This window comes from Nycticebus coucang, chromosome 3 (genome assembly GCF_027406575.1).
Source record: "Nycticebus coucang isolate mNycCou1 chromosome 3, mNycCou1.pri, whole genome shotgun sequence".
Classification (NCBI taxonomy): Eukaryota; Metazoa; Chordata; class Mammalia; order Primates; family Lorisidae; genus Nycticebus; species Nycticebus coucang.
In genome coordinates, this window is record NC_069782.1 from 89,684,894 (window position 1) to 89,707,217 (window position 22,324).

The window sequence follows — 22,324 nt, forward strand, 5'->3', positions numbered from 1 at the left end:
GGACATTCTTTATAGAAGAGCTCCTTGAAGTTGGGAATCCTCACAGATGGGAGGTCTTAATTTGAAGATGTCCCAGTTTAGGGAAAATCTTCCCCTCTCCCCATTTGTTTCCAGGCTTTATTTTGGAGTTCTCAGGAGACCTCGGACTGGGGGCGGGATTTGTATAAGGGGGTCTCCAATAGTTTGTGGGCTGGCCGTGTGCCTAACTCCGTGTCCCTCTCCCCGACCGCGCCTGGGCCTCGGGGGACCGTAGAACCAGCCAGCGCCGCGTACCCGCCTAGCGGGCGGGCCGGGGGCGGGAAGGCGGGGACCCCTCCCCTTCGCCCATCCACTCCCGAAGGGACGGCCGAGGGAGGGGAGAGAGGAGGGAGGAGGGACCGGCCGGCGGCGGGGCCAGGGCCAGGGCGGAGCGGGCGGCAGCCGCGGGGCCCCGGTGAACCGGGACGGGGCGCACGGGGCCGAGGCGGCCGCCGAGCCAGGCCAGAACCGTCGGGGGCCTGGCGGACCCTGCCCTGGCGACTTTCCCCCGGGAGTTGTAATCTTGCTCGGAGGGCGGCGCGGGGCCCAGCTTTCGGGGCGAGTTTCCTCGCGGGGCTCGGCAGCGCGCGCGGAGGGGGAGGGGAGCATGCCCGGCAGGAGCCGGGCCTCGGGGCGCGCCCCGGCCGCCGTCCCCACCTCCGCCTCCTCCTTCTCCTCCTCCGTCTCCTCCTCCTCCTCTTCCAGTCCCGCCGCCGCTGCAGCCAACATGGCTGCGCTCCGGAGCCCGGGAGGCGGCCGCTGCTGAGCGCCACCCGCCGCCCCGGGCCCCCAGCCCGCCCAGGCTCCGGCCCATGGCCCCTGCCGCCTCGCGGTTCCCGGCGCGCTAGGGCTGCAGCCGAGGCGCTCGCCCGCCCGCCCGCCCGCCGGCGTTGGGGGGCCTGGGAGCCGACAGGCGGGGCGGGGCGGCGTGGCCCGCCACCATGGAGCCCCAGCGCCGGGAACTGCTCGCCCAGTGTCAGCAAAGCCTGGCCCAGGCCATGACGGAGGTGGAAGCCGTGCTCGGGCTGCTCGAGGCCGCGGGAGCGCTGAGCCCCGGCGAGCGGCGGCAGCTGGACGAGGAGGCAGGAGGCGCCAAGGCGGAGCTGCTGCTCAAGCTGCTTCTGGCCAAGGAGCGGGACCACTTCCAGGACCTGCGGGCGGCGCTGGAGAAGACGCAGCCTCACCTGCTGCCCATTCTCTACCTGAACGGCGTCGTCGGGCCGCCGCAGCCCGCCGAGGGCGCCGGTGAGTGTCAGATCCCCCGCCCCAGCCTCGCGGACTCGCCCTCCACCACTTCTTTCCTGCTGGCCAAGGGGGATCTCGCCAAGGCCACGGCTTTACCTGGCGATAGCCGCTATCTGGGGGGAGGCTGCGATGCGTGGACCCCTAATTCACATCCGCCCCCACTGCGTCCCGCCGTTCGCTGTGAACAGTGCCTCCCACTGGGGGCCTTCACCCTATTAGGTGCCTCCTCAGCAGGGTCCTCCAGAGGCCACCAGGTCCAACTACGAGGGGTGGGAGGTAGCTCGGAGGGATGTCCGTCCGTCCGTCCCTTTTCCTAGGACTCCTCACCGCACTAGTCCTTTGGGAGTCTATGCTAGCCTGTAACCAAGGGTGCAGTCTAGACGAATGAACCTGGGCCAGGACCATTACTCCTTGTTTTTGGTCCCTGCCTCCCTGTTTCAGGACCACTGCTTCCCGGTTTCAGATACCTTTTCTTTTTCTAGGTGTCCCAGCTCTCTTCCCTCTACCCAGAGCCCAGTCTCTTAAGACTTGTGGCTAATTTATGCACAATGCCTGCCTAGGTTTCATTGGAAACTGTGGGCCTGGAAAAGTTGGGGAAGTTGCATTGCACCATGGGAAAATCCTAGTAGTGACTCCTGGGCTCAGTTCCCTTCCTGAGAGCCTTGAGCTCCCTGAGGAGGGCTGGTGGCTGGTTTTCTTGATGGTGCCTTTTGGAACCTCGGTGTTCTTGGTCTTGGAGGTGACTGATAAGTGTGTGGGTGTTTGTGTGTGGCGTTTGAGGGGTACTGCTGGGAGTCGTGACAAGTGGTAGGCTTGTCCTACTGGGTTTAGGACTGTAGAAGCCCAGCCTTTTAAACTGGGAAGCTGGAGGAAGAAGGCGCAACACTAGGGCAGGACAGGAACTAGCCTTTGTTAGGCAGCACTACTACTGTTGTGGCAGACACTCTGCTTTGTTATGTTTAATTGTTAACTGCTGACAGGTCAGGTGGGAGGGAGTAGATAAAATGTCAAAATTATTGTAAACATTCTCTGAGCTATTATTATTACAATGCTTTACTGAGAGAAAACTCTGGCTTAGAGTGGTTAAATGCTCAGAAACTGGCACCAGGAGTTTTGAATTATGCTCTTTTGTTTTATTTAACACATTCAAAGCCAGGAAACAGAAAGGGCTATTTTTCAAGTTTTGTCCTTGTTTTAAGAATGCATAGATAAGGCCAGCATGGGCTCACTGGGAGGTCGAGGCAGGTGGATTGCCTGAGCTCGCAGGTTCCAGGCCAGCCTGAGCCAGAGGGAGACCTAGTCTTTAAAAGAATAGCCGGCCGTTGTGGCAGGCTCCTGTAAGTCCCAGCTACTCGGGAGGCTGAGGCAAGAGAATTGCTTGAGCCCAAGAGTTAGAGATTGCTGTGAGCTATGACGCCATGGCACTCTACCAAGGGTGACAAAGTGAGACTCTGTCTCCAGGAAAAAAAAAAAAAATTCATATATACATACAATACAAATTAGTAAAGATGTATGAAAGGAAAAAAAAAAAGGGTGAACCCAGAGCACTGAAAAACTGCCTTTAGCAACCTGTAGACCTAAGGCTAATGGGACCCATTTATTTGGCTGTTAAAAGCCTCATTTCTTAAGGGAATGATTTTATAAGGTGTTCTGTTACAGCCTTCACATACATTGGCCATCTCCAATTCACATTTTATAGCTGAAGGAAACTGATGTACAGAGAGACTAAACTTTTGGCCATAAAGCGGGTCATTTCATGGATAGCCCCTCTGTCTCTATTGTGGGCTTAAGACTCTTGTGTCTCTGTCCCTCAACCCTTCATTCTGTCCCCCCATTTGGGGGTCATACTGGGCGAACTCAGTCTGTTCTTGCCATAGTGCTTTAGGAGATGCTAAGAAGGGGCTGTCAGATGTGGCCGTGAAGATAAGGACAGGTGGGATGATCTCATCAAGGTAATTCTTTCCTTTTTGATTCCTTCTGTCTATTTTTAGAGGAAGTTTATCAAAGATGTTTTCCAGAAGTCTTTCCAAGGAATCATGGAAGTTTGAGTGCAGACTGGAAGTCCTTCTTTGGGTGTGCGAATCAGCAGTAGCTTTAATCTCTGGTATTAATATAATGGATGAATTAGGATTAATTAGGTCCTGCCCTTTCTGTGCCTATTGGAGAAGGTGGTGCCTCATGGGGCTGAAGTTCTAGGAGCTCATCCTGACCTCTAAGGAAGGGATGGAATAGGTTTGGATTTTATCCCCCAGTGCAATGATTCAGCCTCTAGTTTTTACTGTAATGCAGAGTTCTGTGGCTTTGCAGAGGATATGAAATCCTTAGAAAAATAATTTTCAGGGGGAAGTTAAGTTCCTTTTATTTATTTATTTTTAAAAGTTAGGGCAGCATTTGGTATGGCAAGATGCCACTTGGAGCCCCTACGGGAGAGGGTGACTTGATGTGTCAATAAACAATGGCTAGTTGGTTCTTTGTAAAGCTTGAATTAATGTGCAGTAGTTCAACTTTTTTTCCTTTTAGCTAGGCCATTCTTTTGGGGTAAAACCCAGTGCATGAAATTGTTGCTCTGGGTTGAAGGAATGGAGGCATCAATCTTGGCCCCCAGAAGCCTAAGTCAGGGAAACCCAGCACTTGGTCCTGCCTCCTTCCACTCCATAGTGATTGCCATGCTGTGCTTAGGCCCAAAACTCTGCATGTGAATTGGCCTCAGAGAGGAAGGAACCAGCTGTTCTCTCTAGGATCCACAGCAGAAGGGGAAGGCTGCTTTGTCAACATCTCTCTATGTTAGAGGTGATTCCATCATCCACTTAGGGACTTTATTGGTGGATTCCCTATCCCCTGGTCCAGAACGCCCATCACCTGCTGGCACTTGGGTGCTGTGGCTGGAGCCCAAACGTGGGACCTAGAAACTGGGGAGGTCATGTGCATAGATGTTGGCCAGCAGGTGAGGAACCAGACCCATCTGGGCAACTCCTGCTCAGTTAGACCAGACATTTATTTTTTATTAAATTAATTAATTAATTTTTTTGAGACCGAGCCTTAAGCTGTCACCCTGGGTAGAGTGTCGCGGCTAGCTCACAGCAACCTCCAACTCCTGGGCTCAAGCAATTCTCTTGCCTCTGCCTCGCAAGTAGCTGGGACTATAGGTGCCTGCCATAACACCCAGCTATTTTTTGGTTGTAGCCATCATTGTTGTTTGGTGGGCCCCGGGCTGATGCGAACCCGTCAGCACAGGTGTTTGGGGCTGGCGCCTTAGCCGCCTGAGCCACAGGTGCCGAGCCTAAACTAAACATTTATAACCCATTATATTCAGGCCTTGGGGCGGTGACTAAGAAACAGTCAGTTTTGGGGGGAGATTGCTTTTATTCGAGTATTGACAGTGCATTGCTATTCAGCACCTTTTTTTTTTTTTTTTTTTGAGACAGTCTCACTATGTCACCCTCAGAGTGCTGTGACATCACAGCTCACAGCAATCTCAAACTCTTGGGCTTAAGTGATTCTCTTGCGTCAGCCTCCTGTGCTGTTCAGCATTTTGTATCTTGTTTTCATAAGTAACTGATTCTGAGGCAACCCTGTGGGATGAGTGGTGTCTTACTATTGCCATTTCATTGGATTCTAGGGCTCTGTAAGGTGGAAGGAACAAGTTTTGACAAAGCCCTGTGCTCTTGATTCCTTGTCTAGGGGTGTTTTTTCCTGTTACCTGATTAGGCCTTCACGCTATAATTTCAGGACATTTCCTCTTATTGGGGAACTCTGGAATTAGGTAGCTTTTCTTATCCCTGGTATGATACGTGGATCCATAGGGAAGAAGTGGACGCTTTTGCTCCAGCTGGTAGTAGGGAGAGGAGAGAAATATTGTTCCCTTCTTTCTTTTTTTTTTGAGACAGAGTCTCAAGCTGTCACCCTAGGTAGAGTGCTGTGGCATCACAGCTCACAGCAACCTCCAACTCTCAGGCTTAAGTGATTCTCTTGCCTCAGCCTTCCAAAATAGCTGGGACTGACTATAGGCGCTTGCCACAATGCCTGGCTATTAAATATTGTTCCCTTCTGAGTGACTTAGGTCTCTTGTGTTTTTCCCGGTTGTACCAGAGTTTGGTCACTTGGAACCCCATGCAGTCCTTCGTTTTTTTTTTTTTTTTTATTGTTGGGGATTCATTGAGGGTACAATAAGCCAGTTACACTGATTGGAATTGTTAGGTAAAGTCCCTCTTGCAATCCAGTCCTTTGTTTTTTCTCTTTGATTCAGTCCGAGGTAAGATTAGGCCTAGGGTGCTATGCTGCCTGTCTCTGCCTCAGGGAGGCAGAAGGTGACCCTAAGGGAGGATTGAAGTGTTTGGTTTTGTGCTTGGTCCTGGTGGGGCTTGGGTGGAGACAGGCAGGGGCACATAGCATGTAATTCCAGCCTGCAGCTTGCTACCTCCTTGGGGGAATGGGACACTCACGAGAGTGACATTATGAGACACATCACTTGAGTCATACAGATACACATACAGGTTTTTTCTTTTTCTTTTGAGACAGAGTCTCAACTATGTCTCCCTTGGTAGAGTGCTATGGCTTCACAGCTCACAGCAACCTTGGACTCTTGGGCTTCTCTTGCTTCAGCCTCCCAAGTAGCTGGGACTACAGGCGCCCGCCACAATGCCTGGCTATTTTTTTGTTGTAGTTGTCATTATTGTTTAGCATTTCCGGACTGCGTTCGAACCTGCCAGCCTCGGTGTATGTGGCTGGCGCCCTACCCACTGAGCTACAGGTACCACCCGGTTTTTTCTTCTTTTTAAAATTCCATATACTACATACTTTCCCCAAATATTCTCATCCACCTCTAGAGGCTCTAATTACTGTCTAAATGTGGGGGACTCCCCAGATCATTTCACATTGGGCCTCTCTTAGGAGGCAGAAGTGGCACAGCTCAGTGACTATCCCCTGGACCTCTCTGCTGGTGTGCTCCTGAGTGTCCCACCCCCTGGCCATTCCTTCTAGGTCTCCTCTTTAGGTTCCTAGTGAGCTGGTTGACTTGTATTCACCAAACTTGGGAATGGACATGGCAGCATTCTGCTGGTGAGGCCCAGGGAGGCCTCCCTGATGGACTGGGACTCAGTATTGAAGTGGCTCTGAAAGCACAGAGGAAGGAGAGGGCCGCCTGGGCCCCAGCAGAGCAGGAACAGGGGCCTGGCTGTGGAGAGCAGCAGTATGTGTTCAGTCTGCAGAAATCAGACCAGCCTGAGCAGGGGTTGGCACTGCTGTGGGTGGAAGAGAGGCAGGATGTGAAGGTGATCTGGAGGTCAAGTGAGGGTTTTGGATGTGATCTGGAATTCAGGCATTGTACGCTGTCACAAGTTGAAGCTGGAAGATTTTTTTTTTTTTTTTTTAAAGGAATAGCCCTGCCAGGGTTTTTCTGCTGATTGTCAGGTGTGGGCTATCTATTATTCAGTAGAGGTTACTGGGTCTTTTGTTCTCTCCCTGCTCCCTTCCATACCAGCGCCCCTTTTCTTCATCTACTCTGTCTGGAAGAGTTGGCAGGGGAAGGGTGTTAGTAAAAGCTCCAACCATTGTAGTTTTTCTTTTGGTTCTGTTATTGTGTTATTTGAGAGGAAAATGGCAGAGGAATTTGAAAATAATAGTTGAAAAGATGTTTCAAGAAGGGCATATTTTATTTTTTATTTTATTTTTTTAGATTTTTTATTTTATTTATTTATTTTTGTGTGTGTGTGTGGTTTTTGGCTGGGGCTGGGTTTGAACCCGCCACCTCCTGCATATGGGACTGGTGCCCTTCCCCTTTGAGCCACAGGCGCCGCCCGGCATATTTTATTTATCTGTTTATCAGTTCAGAGCATCTTTATTGTAAGTGACAGAAACTTAGCTCAAACCATCTAAGGCAGGAAAGAGAAACATATTGACTTATAATATTCCAAAACTTTGGGATGTAGGAGGAAAGTGGCCTTTGGAAAAATGACCCCTTGGATGCTGCAGGCTTTTCCCATGGGCCTGGAAGGTGGCTTCAGGCCACTCTAGGTTTCACATTCTTAGCCCCTGAGCAGAAAAGAAAGGTAGCTCTATCCAATCAGCCTAGACAGAAAAAAATCTCATGGAAGGGTTCTGATTGGCCTGGCTAGGGTCACGTGTCCATGTGAGGCCCAGTCATTGTGGCCAGGGACAGAGGATTGAGACTGACCCTGCTTTGACCTTGTGCCCTGTGTCCTGCAGTGGAACCAACCAGTAGAGAAGGGTGACGGGATCCTGTGATTGGTGGCCCCTTACACTGCATGGTGTTTTAGAGTGGGCAGATTCAGTTCTCCAAAGGGGACAACAGGAGAGATGTTGTGTGGGTGAAACAGCAGATGAGTGTCTGCTCCATATGATGCCACCTTTGTGTGCTGATGCAGTTAACAGATGAGGTCACTGCTTACATAGGGTGGTAAGTTGCGTGGGTGGAGTGGGGCCATGGTCAGTCCATGCTAGACTTTAAACCTTGAGCCAGGGGCATAACCTTTCTGAGCGTACATATCCTCTTCTACAAAGTAATCAAAACACTTCACTATTTCGTTCTTCTATTTGACAGTTAGTGGTAATAAAAAACAGGAAGCGTTTTGATACCTCCGTGAGCAGTATAGCTAAATGGCGGCAGCAGCAAACTAGAACCAGCCTTAGAACAGAAAACTGGGAATCTGCTGAAGGTTCTGGGGGAGCTCCTTGTAGACTATGCTAAGCGGTGTCAGGGTTGCACTAGAATCTAGACTCTGTAATTTTCCTCAGCCAAATTCACTATCATATTCTTCATGCCTGAAATGGAACCTGGCCCAAGATAGGTATTGAATACATTTTTGTTGAATGAATAGTCAACTGTTAAGTGAATGATGTGCCCCTGTCCAGATCCTCTTCAAATACATACACAGATTCCTAAGTGGTGACTTCACAGTGGCAGAGGCTGTGGGAAAGCAGGAAGATTTGGGCGAGTCCCAGATGCACACAAGGATATCACCACCCACAGTATGTCTGTGATGGAAGCAGGTAGTGTGACATTAATGTCTGAAGTCCCCAAGGTCACCTATCAGGTACTGGCACATTGCCTGTTGTAGGATTAGAGAATCCTTCCCTTCTTACATGTAGAATTGGAATGTCAGCCTGGTGTCCTCAAAAGAGCCCTGAATGGGGGATTTGCTCCTAGCTGTAACTTTTTCACCTGGGTTGAGTCTTGTAGCTTCCTGGGGCTGGGGTTTTTGTCAGGTCAACAATAACCACAGAAGAGGTTGAGTACTGACGGAGGACTTGCTCAGTCTTGTTTTTTTTGTTGTTGTTGTTGTTTGTGACAGAGTCTCACTATGTTGCCTGGACTAGAGTGCTGTGCACCAGCCTAGCTCACAGTAATCTCAAAGTCCTGAGTTCAAGCAGTCCATCTGCCTCAGCCTCCTGAATAGCTAGGCTGGACTACAGGCACCTACCACAATGCCTGGCTAAGTTTTCTATTTTTAGTAGAGATGGGGTCTTGCTCTTGCTTAGGCTGGTCTCAAACTCCTGAGCCCAAAGGATTACTTACCTACCTCAGCTTCCCAGAGTGCTAGGATTACAGGTGTGAGCTACCACACTCAGCCAAAATTTGCTATTTTAAGCATTTTTAAGTGTAGTTCAGTGGCACTGAGTATTTTCACATTGTTGTGCAAACATCAGCACCACCCATCTCCAAAACGTTTTTATCTTGTAAAACTGAAACTCTCTACTTATTAAATAATAACTCCCTGTTGTCCCCTACCTCAGTCCTTGGCAACCATTCTTCTACCGTATATTTCTTTCTTTCTTTCTTTTTTTTTGTGGTTTTTGGCCGGGGCTGGGTTTGAACCCGCCACCTCCGGCATATAGGACCGGCGCCCTACTCCTTGAGCCACAGGCGCCGCCTCTACCATATATTTCTATGAATTAGACTACTTCAAATATCTTATAAATGGAGTCAATACAGTATTTGTCTTTGTACTTAGCTTATTTCACCTAGCATAATGTCTTTAAGGTCCATCCATGTGTCAGCTTTTCCTGTTTAAGGCTGAATAATATTCCATTGGGTGTATATACTATGTTTTGTTTGTTTATCTGTCAGTGGATACTTGGGTTGCTTCCACCTTTTGGTGGTGGTGAGTAATGCTGCTGTCAACATGGTGTATAAATATTTCTTCCAAGTCCCTGCTTTTACTTTTTTTTTTTGAGACAGAGTCTCACTACGTCACCTGGATAGAGTGCGGTGGCGTCATAGCTCACAGTAACCTCAAACTCTTGGGCTTAAGTGATTCCCTTGCCTCAGCCTCCCAAGTAGCTGGAACTACAGGCGTCCGCCTCAATGCCTGGCTATATTTCGGTTGTAGTTGTCATTGTTCAACAGGCCCGGGCTGGGTTCAAATCCGCCAGCTCAGGTATATGTGGCTGGCGCCCTAGCTGCTGAGCTACAGGCACCGAGCTGTAGATTAGCATTATTCAAAGAGTCATCGTCTAAACACTGGTTTAGTGGAATGTTAATGGTACTACTTGCTAAAAGGGTTTTGTAGTCAAATGCATTTGGGCAGTGCTGGTTTAAGCAGTTGTGGGCACCTTTGCAGCAGGCCTCTTGAGAGCACTAAGCCACTATTGAGAATTCTCTATAGTGGTTTCACTAGATAGTATCTCCCGAACTGATTTGACTACAGAGTCCTTTCTCATAGAGCATCTGCGACATCAGTGTGCTAAGGCATATACTTTTGGGTTAACTGTACAATGCACTTCAGCATTAGGCACCAACTGGAATATCAGTGTATGCCATCATTTTTTGCTTTTCTCCCTGCCCACTCATTTTGGGTATCAAAACCTTAACCATTCATTCAAATTTGTGATTCTGGGCCAGTGGCTGTTTTCAGATGTATGTCCTCTCTGGTCCTCTGTTTTCCTGATGTGGCTGGATAAGAATGTAGCCTGAGATGGTTAAACCTCTCTTAGTCTTCTCTAGGTCTGAGTGAGCAGGAGTGTGGTTTGGGACACAGTTGGGGTTTCTGGGAGCACCTTAGAAGGATGTGTGGAGACCCATCCTGGTGGTTTGTGGCTGCAGGTCTGGGTATGGTTAACTGTTGGGCAAGTCTCTCTTGATCCCCTGGGAAGTGCAGTGCTGGGGGACAGGGAAGATAGTCTCTGCTCGGGGCGTGTTTTGTTACTGTGGTGAGGATGGTGACATGGGTGAGTAACCCAGGTGGCTGGGACGTTATTGGCGGGCTTGTTGCCAGGGAGTGAGGCCACAGAACAGGAGACAGCTGAGTGTCATGAACCTACTCTTGGGGACTCCACAGACTAAGGTTTAGACACCTAAAATTGTGGGACTTCAGCAAGTCACTTCGCCTCCTGGGCCTTCTTTTCCCCATCTGTAAAAGGGGCTAATCGTCTTTTCCTCCTAAGGTTTTGGAAATGATTTTGGTGAGATGAAGGTGGGCTGCTGCTGCACTGCAGCTGTTGGGGGCAGTGTACCCCTGGGTAGAGAGCCAACCCCCAGGCTGTGCATGCAATTAGGAGGCATCCCAGGGCATAGCCAACTTAAAATTAAAGTGAGAGACCAAGGGAGAGGTCTGGAGTGTGGGTCATTGAGGAGGCCCATGCTTCTCTGTGCTAAGAACACATTTTCATAATACTTTGGTCCCAGAACACACATTTTAGGGAGGGCATCACCAGAGCCTATGAGTTCAGTTCCAAAAGGATCTTGAGAAGAGTTTGTTTCTGAGGAAAGCAGACTTGGGGGTCTTGGAAGATGCCGGTTTTCAGGTGGTGTAGGGCTAATGATGAGATATGATTCTTTTTGACTCCAAAGAGTGGAATATGGGCTGTAAAGAAGAATTGAGTTCAATTTAAGGAAGGACTGTTCTCTCTGTCATTCTTCCTCTGAAACTTCTTCTTAGAAGCCTTTCAAACATATGCAGGAACAGAACAGATAATACCTATGTAGCCATCATCCATTCTCCCAACACCTTTTGGTTTGTATAGTCTTAAAAATCCCTAGATAGCATATCATTTCACCTATAAATACTTCAGGATGTGTTTCTAAGAGATAAATATTTATTTGTTTATTTTATTTAGTATTATTATTTTATTTTATTCTTTTTTTTTTTTTTACAGACAGTCTTACTTTGTTGTCCTTGGTAGAGTGCTGTGGCATCACAGCTCACAGCAACCTCAAACTCCTGGGCTCAAGCAATTCTCTTGCCTCAGCCTCCCAAGTAGCTGGGACTACAGGCGCCCACCATAACACCTGGCTATTTTTTTGTTTTTGTTGCAGTTTGGGCAGGGCTGGGTTTGAACCCGCTACCCTCAGTATATTGGACCGGCACCCTACTCACTGAGCCACAGGCACCGCCCTATTTATTATTATTTTTTAAGAGATGGAGACCTTCCTGGGTTAGAGTGCAATGGTGGCATCATAGCTCACTATAGCCTGAAATTCCAGGGCTCATGTGATCCTCCTGCTTTAGCCTCCTGAGTAGCTGGGACTGCAGGCATGAGCTACCACATTCAGCTAATTTTTCTAGTTTTGGTAGAGTTGAGTGTCTTGCTTTTTTTTTTGTGCAGTTTTTGGCCGGGGCTAGATTTGAACCCTCCACCTCTGGCATATGGGGCTGGTGCCCTACTCCTTGGAGCCACAGGTGCCATCCGAGTGTCTTGCTTTTGCTCAGGCTGTTCTCTTAAGTCCTGAGCTCAAGTGATCTTCCGGCCTCTCTCACCTTAGCCTTCCAAAGTGCTTGGATTGTAAGCGTGAGCCCCGTGCCTGGCTGAGTCAGGATTTTAACAGGGTCCACCTGTTGCATTTGGTTTACATTGTCTTTTGAGTTACTTTTATAATTCCTGGCAGTTCCCTTTGCCCAGCACTTTTAAGAACTTTAGAAGATTGGTGCTGGCCAGTTGTAGAAGAGGCAGTTGTAGAGGACCATGTCCCTTCCTGGAAAATGCCCGCAGAGAGACTGGATGGGCACAGGGAAGTTATTCAGGGAATGAACTGTCACTGTGGGGTCAACCCTAAAACTCAGTTTCCTCACAAGGCTGTTGCAGACAATTAGATGTAGTAATAACATGTGAAGTGTAAATAACCTTAATGGCATTTGTTTCCTTATAAATTTTGGTTCTTTTTCTTTTTAGCTGTGGGACCCTTTTCATTATCTGTATTCTTAGGTGAAAGTCAGATGTATAAATAGACAAAAGAGCCACTGATTGGGAATGGAGGCCTGGAGCCTGCCCCCTCTTCCTGTGGCCTCCTTGAGGTCCTTCTGTAGGGAATGGGGGTTCTTCAGGGTTCCATGGAACACAGTTTGAAAACCATGAGCTTGGACTTTTTTTTTTTTTTTTCCCTAAACGATGCTCATGCTGAGAGAGGGAAGAGCCACCTGCAAGCTTCACCTTTATCTGAGGGAGGAGGTGAGTCACAGCTGGACCCAGAGGCTGTCTTTGGCGGCGGTTGTGCTTTCATGGGGTACTTGCATCTTCACCTGCTTTCATTTTGGGAGGATCCATACTTTAAAAAGTGACAAATAACTATGTACAGGCTGGTAAAAAAACGACTCCCTGCTAACCAGGACAGTGGACGGAACAGAGTGAGGTCCCATCAGAAGGTCAGTTGCAGTGAGAAGTGGTTACTTTGTTCGAAATATTATTCTTACGGTTTTTGTTTGCTTATTTTGTTTTGGAAAATATCACCAATTGGCCTTACCCCTGCATTGCATAAGAGAACTATTAGCTGTTCATTCATAAATAAGCCCTAATAACGTGCAGCCTGCAATGGGAAGTGAATAGCATCATTAGAAATGACTCTCTACATTCTTGCTGTCAAGAGGTGCAGAAGAAACCGAAAAAAAAAGAAAAGAAAGAGAGGACCTCTGCCTACAACTAGAGCTAACTAGAGCTGTTGCCCTGGTAGCCAGGTGTATTTTCTCTGCCTATAGCATTTTAATAGGAATGGTATATTTCTCAGGCAGTTCTTGGGCCTCTCTTTCAGAATCTTTATCAGTTTACTTGTCTGACTCCTTCTTTAAGGTGGCCCCCAGGGTCTCCAAATGAATCTGCACATCATTTTGACCATTGCTAATCTACTTTCCAAATGTGGTAGAAATCTGCCCAGCCAATATTGAGTGAGGCAGGATGAATCAAATGGGGTGAATCTTGATTGTATTTATATATTTTAATGTAGGATGTAATACTTCAAAATACTTTTATTTTTTATAAACAAAGGCTTTTTTTTTTTTTTTTTTAGTGCCTTGATGTCATAGCTCACGGCAACCTCCAACTCTAGGGCTTGAGCAATCCTTTTGCCTCAGTTTTTCTATTTTTAGTAGAGATGGGTCTCACTTTTTTTTAAGACAAGTCTCACTTTGTTGCCTTTGGTAGAGTGCTGTGGTGTCACAGCTCACAGCAACCTCAAACTCTTGGGCTTAAGTGATTCTCTTGCCTCAGCCTTCCATGTAGCTGGGACGACAGGCACCACCACAACGCCCAGCTATTTTTACAGATGAGGCCTCACTCTTGCTTAGGCTGGTCTGGAATCTGTAAACTCAGGTAATCCACCTGCCTCAGCTTCCCAGAGTGCTAGGATTACAGGTATGAGCCACCTCGCCCGGCCAATGGGGTCTCGCTTTTGCTTGGGCTAATCTCCGTACTTGTGAGCTTGGTACTTTTGAGCTCGAGCAGTCCACTGTCCTGGGCCATCCAGAGTGCTAGAATTATAAGCGTGAGCCACTGTGCTCAGCCTTCAATGGTTTTTAGGCACTGGAGAAACCTCTGTTTTTCACTCCAGGGAACCTCTGTCTCTCCTCATCTGGCTAGAACTTTTCCTATTTACATTTCTGAAGCAGCCTACGATTGTTGAATACCATGGCTGGGAGGGGTCTGAGAGACTACTTTGCCCAAAGTCCTTATAAACTTCTTATTTAACAAATGAGTAACAGCAGTCCGGAGACACAAAGCGACTTGACCACGATCTTACGACATGCCACTAGCAGAGCCTAGACATCAGATCTACATCTTTTTTTTTTTTTTTTGGAGACAGAATCTTACTATGTTGCCCTGGGTAGAGTTCTGTTACGTCACGGCTCACAGTAATCTAAAAGTCTTGGGCGTAAGCAATTCTCTTGCCTGAGCATCCCAAGTATCTGGGACTACAGGTGCCTGCCACAATGCCCGGCTATTTTTTTTGTTGCAGTTGTCGTTGTTTAGCTGGCTTGGGCCGGATTTGAACCACCAGCCCCGGTATATGTGGCCAACGCCCTACCCACAGAGTATGGGCGCTTCCCAGATCTACATTTTTTTCCAGACCGTGGCTCCTTCCAAGGTGTCTCTGCCAGGAGCAGGCTGGGTGGGAAGACTCAGAGCCTTGGCTGGTTTTTCCTGATCTGGGCTTGGCTTTGCAGGGAGGATAAGCATGTAACAGAGCACATCCAGTTCATGGAGCTGTGCTACAGCTTCACATCCCTGACCGTTGAATTTGGTGTTTACATTCTACAGATGGGCACACTAGGCCAAGAGAGTCTGGCAACTTGCTTAGGCCAGCAGCTGTTGAGAGGCTGGATGGGCTTTGGAGTCCTTGTCAGTTTCTTTATAATGATTGCATTTATTCCTTCATATGAAATTTATGTGGTCCCCAGCCTTGGATGCCCCTTCTCACATCATTCATTCATTCATTCATTCAGGCAGCAGACATGTTCTGAGCATCTGTCACAAGGGGTGGGGGCTGGTGTTTGGATGCAGTCTTGGGATGTGACATCTAAATTTAGTGCTGAGTCAGATAATGGGTCTGACGTAGGCAGGAGCTACTTCCATGGCTTCTCTTTTTATGATGCAGCAAAAACTCTGGGCGCTGACTACTTGGCTTCTTACTGCTTAGTCACAGGGCAGAGTTCAAGCAGGAGAATGACGCCACCCCTGAGCCTCTTGCCCCAGGGAAAAAGGCTTTTCTAAAGATAAGAGGATAAAGCCCTCTGGACACTGAGTTGGGGCCCACCCTGATAGCCAACCACAGTAGGAACTGGATCTAAGAAAAAGCACACACGATCAGAACATGCTCCCCCGGGTCCTTACCCTGAAGGTAACAGAGCCGAAGCTGTGGCAGCTTGGAATTTGGGGCTCTGGGTGACTATCTTATACATGTGTATTCTCTGGCTTATTTCTGCTGGAAAATGGTAGCCCACCTTTAGACATCTTGTCATATTTCCCCTCCATTTTATGGACCCTGGGAGAGGGAACAGAACAGTGACCAGCTGTCCCTGTTTTTGGGGGAAGTTGTGAAATTTCATGTACTCTTGATTGTTTGCTCTCAACCTTCCTCATATTAAGGCTTTTTGTGAAAACTCAGTGGAGTTGGTCACAGTGTCATCTACTTGTGTGAGATCACACAACCTTTAGGGTGAAGCCCAGAATCGGACCTGGATTTTGTCTGTCTATTCATCCGTCTGTCCGTTCATCCAGCATGCACCTGGCCACTGCTCTGTACCAGGCTCTGCTAAGTGCTGAGCACTCAAGGATGAGAAAGATAGACCAGGTGTGGTGGCTCACTCCTGTAATCCTAGTCCTCTGGGAGGCTGAGGTGGATGGATTGACTGAGCTCAGGAGTTCGAGGTCAGCTTTAGCAAGAGTGAGACCCTGTCTCTACTAAAAATAGGAAAACTAGCAGGCATGGTGGCAGGTGCCTGTACTCCCAACTACCCAGGAGGCTGAGGCAAGAGGATCATTTGAGCCCAAGAGTTTGAGGTTGTTGTGAGCTGTGATGACACCACAGCACTCTACCAGGGTGACCAAGTGACACTCTGTTCTTAAAAAAAAAGGGAAGAAATGCCAGAAGATAATCAGACTCATTTAAAAAAAAATTGATGTATAATAGATGTCTATAATTTGGGGGTTGCCATAGCTTTTGAGTTCCTGCTTCTCACCTATTTTGTGGTTTATAGCACGTGGCCAGTGTTGTATGTAAAGATCTGTAAGATTCTCAGAAGGGCAACAGAGAAGATGGTTCCTTCTCCTCTGCTGGGAGTTTCTGATTGGAAAACCCTAACTTGATAACTTGAGGGAGAAGTCATCTAGCAATGTAGATGAGGTATCTGGCAATAGGATCGCAAGGCTGTGTGGATTTAGGGCACCTAAGGAAAGTGTGCACAGTGAGCTGGGTATGGGTATATGGCTGGGAGGAGGGAGGCAGGCCTGGGGGTCAGGGTGGACTATGCAGAGCAAGCCTTGGGAGAGAATCCACTCTGTGATGAGCGGGTCTGCATGGGAATTCAGGGCTTCTCATGGGCACATTCACTCAGCAGGCACTGGGAAAACAAGGCCAGGTTTACCAGCCTTTGGCTGCCACTTCTGTCATTCTCGTGGTGCTGGGCCTGGAGAGAGGAATGGGCCAAGTTGGTGGGGGTGGGGTGGGGTGAGAGGGTGGTCACCTGTGTGAAGGAGGACCCTAGGGCCACAGGTGATAGGTGAGGGACATAGACTTGCTGGCCTTACCAGGTTGCCCCAAGGTGTCTGTCTGTCTAGCTGTGAGTTGCTAGGTAGATTGGAAAGCCAGCCTTCTCCTAAGTTCTCCCTCTTTGAGGAGGAGTAACTGAGGGAAGAGGCAGCTGAGGAGACCACTGCTTTTCAGCTGTGTCCCCATGACCACTTCAGGGAATCTTGCCAGGCCTTGGCATCCTCACCTCTCAGGGATACACCTCCCTTCCATCGCTGGTGTAGGTACATGGTCCTGTGCATCAGGTGGTTGTGTGCTGTGCACGAGGTAGGTATTTGTATTGCAGGATGTTTTCTCTTTTGTATTTACTTTCTTTTGTTGCAACTTCACCAGCAACTTCCAGGGCAGGTTGGTAGGTTTGTTCCCCACTTTGCCATCTCACACTCAAAGTCTGCTCTATAGACTAGTGCTGGTTTGCACACTTCTAGTTCCTGGTCTGTGATGAAGTAATTACAGAGATTGAGAGTCAGTGTTTAACAAGCTTTAGAGCAATTTGACCTTGCTGGTACTCATTGAACAGTGTCATCAGATCACACGGGGTGCGGTGTGGTGTGAGCTGCACGTTATGGGCATTGGTAGTTAGACCATCTGGTTGCAAATAAAAAGGTGGAGCTCTGCGCTGCTGTTCCTGTCCCCCTCCCCAAGTAGTGGGTGACCTGGGGGGGGGGTCAGGGCAGATATTTGTGTTCTAGCACTTTGTGACAGCTCAAGGCAGTGGGGGGTCTCACAGCAGAGACTTCCCAATGAGCAGCTGTTTCCATTTCACACCACTGGTGCTTACTCTGCCAGTGCTTTTCCTGCTGTTCCCCTGCCAGGCGTGGTTCAGGCAGGTTTGGTAAAAATTCACACCAGAGGGTGGCGCCTGTGGCTCAAAGGAGTAGGGCGCTGGCCCCATATGCCGGAGGTGGTGGGTTCAAACCCAGCACCGGCCAAAAACTTCAAAAAAAAAAAAAAAAAAAAAATCCACACCAGAACCCAAACTTGCTGGATCCTATTCTACCTCTTAGCCTGGTGGGAACTAGAGAGCTGGATAATGTCTATTGAGGGTGGGTGTGGGGCTGCAGGAAATCGCACCTCTGCTGGTAAGACCGGCAAAGCGCTGGCCCAGCAGTCCCTCTCCTGGGCATGAATCCCGCACGTTCTCACGCGGGTTGGTATTCACTGCAGTGCTGTGTGTGGTGGTGAAGGGGGTGGCTGCATTACATCCCCTTATGCACAGATCCTTGTGTACCTCTTTATTTTCTGGGGACAAATTCCTGGAAATGGTGTTATTGTGCCAATGGGTGTGGACTTTTGAAGGCTATTGATATAAATTGCCAGATTGTGATTCCGAGGTTCTGCTCAGGTTTCTCCAGGTGCAGTCTGGCTTGGCTTTTTAGAACCAAGTAGGAAGCTTCTGCAGGATGGAGGCTCTGGGTTTCACTCTGGGTCCTCTGAATCAGAGCCTGGGGGTGGGCTGGTCCCCAGGAGGTCCTTTAACTTGGTGTTGTTTGTGAGGTAGCGTACCATGTCTCCTCAGTGTCCGAGCCTGCCACATCTGTCTGACCTCTCTAAGGCAGAGTTGTGGGGTCAGGGGTAATACCGGCTGTGTGGCTACAGGTGAGAAGACCATAGCTCAGAGACTTTGCTGTGGGAACTATTTTCCTCATCCATAATGTGGGAGTTTCAGAGTGGCCTGGAGGAGTCCGCCGTGCTCTCTAATATGAACACGCTAGTGAGTATTTCTCTTACTAATGTCACAGGTGAGAAGGATCTTACAGCTGGCTTTGGGCCTGGGCCGGGCCAGATCTGGGAAGGCAGCCCTGGGAGAAGTGGGTCAGGACAGAGAGCTTGTCTTTCCAGCCCTTCCCCAGGGAGACCACGGCTGATCCACTGTTGGAGCAGGGTGCTGTTGGCTCAAGCCCTGGTGTCTTTCTGTCCTGGGGAGCAAAGAGGAGCTACTTCTGTCCCTTGATTGCCATGTCCTATGCCTGGCAGCAAGGGTGGCTGAAGGCCCTTAGGTCCCTCCCTGCCAGTATAGCCCCTAGAAGCCTTTCAGATGTGATGCGACCATCTTCCTAGGAGGGCCCTACCTGTACTGTGTGGATGTGCTAGTCCAGAGGGGGTTGTCAGGTGTACCCAGCCAAGGGGTAACCTCCAGGAGGCGGCTCTACATGGCTTGTTTACCATTGTCCTGGTAAAGGTCAGGTCTGCTCTGTCTGCTCTCTGTTTCTTGGGCTGCAAGTCAAAGGGATGTCATTCATTCACTTATTCAAACACATATGCTGTGACAGTCAAGATGAGCCATCTGTAGTCAGAAGCCAAGATGGGCCATCCATGGTAGGAAGCAGATAGCAGGCTGCTGACTTGCGGACTGGTAAGTTGTGCTGTAATGTGTATAGCGACAAGGAGCCTAGAAAACAACTCCAGAGAAGGGTTTGAGTTTGTCTTATGGAAGGGTGTGTGGGGTGGGGTCAGTCTGCTAAAGGAGGTAACTTGAGAGCTGGGCTTTGTGGGCTGAGTGGAAGCCCACCTGGAGATGGGTCGGGGCTGGCAGGGGAGCAGAAGCCTGAGGCCACGTGGTAATGCAGGAAGCCAGGAATGCAGGGTGATGGTGGGCTTGGTGATAGCTAGATGGTGGCCCCAGTCAGGGAGGGTTCAGAAGGGAGCTGGAGAGGGGGCATGGGCTTTGCCGAGGACCCATCCTAGTGACTTCATGGACCTGGCTTCCAATCTTCTCAGCAAGCTGCCCAATGTCTCAGAGCCTCAGTGATAAGATCAATTTTAGAGGTGTTATTAAATTTTGCAGTATATACAAAATGTATAGCAGAGAACTTGGCATATAATTAGACACCCAGTAATTAGTGTTTGTCTCCTTGCTTTAAATGCTGGAGTGAGACTTTGACTTTATCCTAACAGGCCTAAGGGAGCCATGGAAGGTTGTGGAGCACAGAGTTGATGAGACTGTGTCTACGGTATTTGCTGCTGTGCTCGGGTGTTGAGTGGTCTGTGAAGATACTCTGGGGTGGAGGGTGGTGAGACTGGACACATGGGCCAAGGCCAGGATGAGCGAGAGGAGTCACTGCTGTCACAGTCCTCTGCAGAATTTCCTGTGGCCAGCTCTGGTGGCCCTTGGGATGGACTGTTGGAGCTCTGCACAAAAGTGTTAGAGGAAGAGTCCAGGGTTTAAAACATATCCTTGGTGAGCCAGCTACCCCTGAGGGAACCTGCGGAGTTGGATGCTTGCCAAACACGAGTCTGGTCGTGAGAAAGTGGGATGAATGTCAGGAAGGGGGTACAGAGCAGGCCAGAGCCTGTGGAAACAGGCCAGGAGAGCACTGTGGGGTATGTCAGCAGCTGTAGGAAATGTAGATTGACTACTTACTGTACGCACCAGGGAGCTTTCATAGGTCGTCTCAAATGAAGTCCTTAGTCCTAACTAAGGACTATACTGTCCCATTTTTACAGATGAGGTAACTGAGGCACAGGGTGAGTAGAACTTGCCCAGTGTCCCATACTAGCAAGTGAGGATTTCACCTGTGGCTGTTGGAAGCCCAGGGCATGCCCCTTCCCAGCCAACATGGAAAATCAGAGCAGTCTTCAGGGGATGCTAGGTTTGGAGTTTTCAGCTGCCATTTTCTCCTAGCAGATTTCAGTTGCCCATGAGGAAGAAGACCATGGCTAGGGCGCTGCTGGTCAGCAGTGCGGTGGCTATCTGTGGAGGTGGTGAGTTCCCCCAGCCTGAGGGCCTGGATGGCTGCAGGAATGCGTGTCAGTACCTGCATTGCTGGGGAGACAGGTTATGTGTTGCCCTAGTCCCTGCTTACCTCAGGACTCCCTGATTGATAGCCTTTGCAAAATCCTCTGGCTCTCTTTTTTTTTTTTTTAGCAACAGAGTCTCACTTTATCATCCTTGGTAGAGTGCTGTGGCATCACAGCTTACAGCACAGCAACCTCCAACTCCTGGGCTTAGGTGATGCTCTTGCCTCAGCCTCCCCAGTAGCTGGGACTACAGGCACCCACCACAACGCCTGGCTATTTTTTGTTGCAGTTTGGTCAGGGCCAGGTTCAAACTTGCCACCCTCAGTATATGGGGCCAGCGCCCTACCCACTGAGCCATAGGTGCTGCCCTGGGCTCTGTTTTTTTGTTTTTGTTTCTATTTTTGAGAAAGAGTCTCACTCTGTTGCCAAGGCTAAAGTGCCATGGTGTCAGCCTAGCTCACGGCAGCTGCATTCTCCTAGGTTCATGTGATCCTCCTGCCTCAGCCTCCTAAGTAATTGAGACTACAGCTACCTATCACAACACCTGACTAATTTTTCTATTTTGTAGTAGAGACAAGGTCTCACTTTGCTCAGGCTGGTTTCAAGCAATCCTCCTGCCTCCACCTCTCAGAGTGCTCGGATTACAGGTGTGAACCACTGTGTCCGGCCTAGAGCTGGTTTTGAGCTGGGGCCAGAGGCCTGTGTAGGATCTGGAGTCCCTTGTATGGGAGCAGGAGTAAGCTTGCTTCAAATCTTAAGAGAATGTTGCTGCTGCGTTCAGGGTAACTGCAGGGACCTCAGAAATCAGTCCTGCAGGTGGCAACAATTCTGGGGGAATTCAGAGGAAACCTAACTCCAGGCTGGTCTGTGTGAGTTATCAGAGAGTGCAGCGGGGTGGTGTGTCTGGGGGAGTACCTGTCCTCGTACAGCCCTGGCTGGTTGATAATAGCTATCCTGGAGCTGCAGACCTCTTCGGCATATCTGTGTAGGAGGAAGACCCTTGGATTGCTGCCTGGCCTGGTGTGGGTGACCTCGGGAGAGTGCCCTCTCCCCTCGGATCTTTGCATTTAGCATCTGGTGACCCTGCATAGCAGCTACCTCTACTTTTTCACTGCCACCCTGGCTCCTCTAGGCGTGCACAGGCCTGCAGGAGCCAGGCCTTGGAGGGGGTAGGAGCCCGCTTCCTCCGGAACATGGGGGCAAGCCCTGACCTGAAGGAACAGACCTGGGGCCCAGCCTCGTGACTCATGTGCCTTCAGGAGCTGCTCTCAAGTCGGTGTCAGGTGGTGTCATCTGGGGGTCGGATTAAAAGATAACTCTGTTGGCAGGAGGAAGCAGGCCTGTTCTGGCTTTCATCTCCCTTTCCTGCTCTGGTCCTGCTCCATGGAGTCTGGCCAGGACAGCCCATCCTCATTTAGATGGTACAGCCACCTCTTAAATCCTCACCTTGTCCCTAGTCTCCTCTCTGATTATGATTTTAAATTCTAATGAGCAATTCAGGATTTGCTTTTTTTTTTTTTTTTTTTTTTTTGTAGAGACAGAGTCTCACTTTACTCCCTTGGTAGAGTGCCGTGGCGTCACACGGCTCACAGCAACCTCCAGCTCTTGGGCTTACATGATTCTCTTGCCTCAGCCTCCCGAGCAGCTGGGACTACAGGCGCCCGCCACAACGCCCGGCTATTTTTTTTGTTGCAGTTTGGCCAGGGCTGGGCTTGAACCCGCCACCCTCGGCATATGGGGCCGGCGCCCTACTCACTGAGCCACAGGCGCCGCCCGGATTTGCTTTTCCTTTTTCTCCCTCCTTCTCCAAGAAAACCAAAGTCCCAGGGAACTGTAGAGTGTGGTGGT

At 49.4% G+C, this 22,324-nt stretch overlaps 1 protein-coding gene across 2 annotated transcripts in view; it reads left to right on the forward strand.

Moving 5' to 3' along the window:
* Window positions 1–733: 733 nt before the first annotated feature.
* The window catches only part of DLG5 (discs large MAGUK scaffold protein 5), a 142,997-nt gene continuing 121,406 nt past the window's right edge, over window positions 734–22,324 (forward strand). Inside the window, exon 1 of one of the 2 annotated variants that reach the window (XM_053584035.1) lies at window positions 734–1,263. In XM_053584035.1, coding sequence (XP_053440010.1) covers window positions 960–1,263 — 304 coding nt within the window. In that variant the 5' untranslated portion in view covers window positions 734–959. The remainder of the gene's footprint in view (window positions 1,264–22,324) is intronic. The other variant, XM_053584036.1, reaches the window with a different exon arrangement.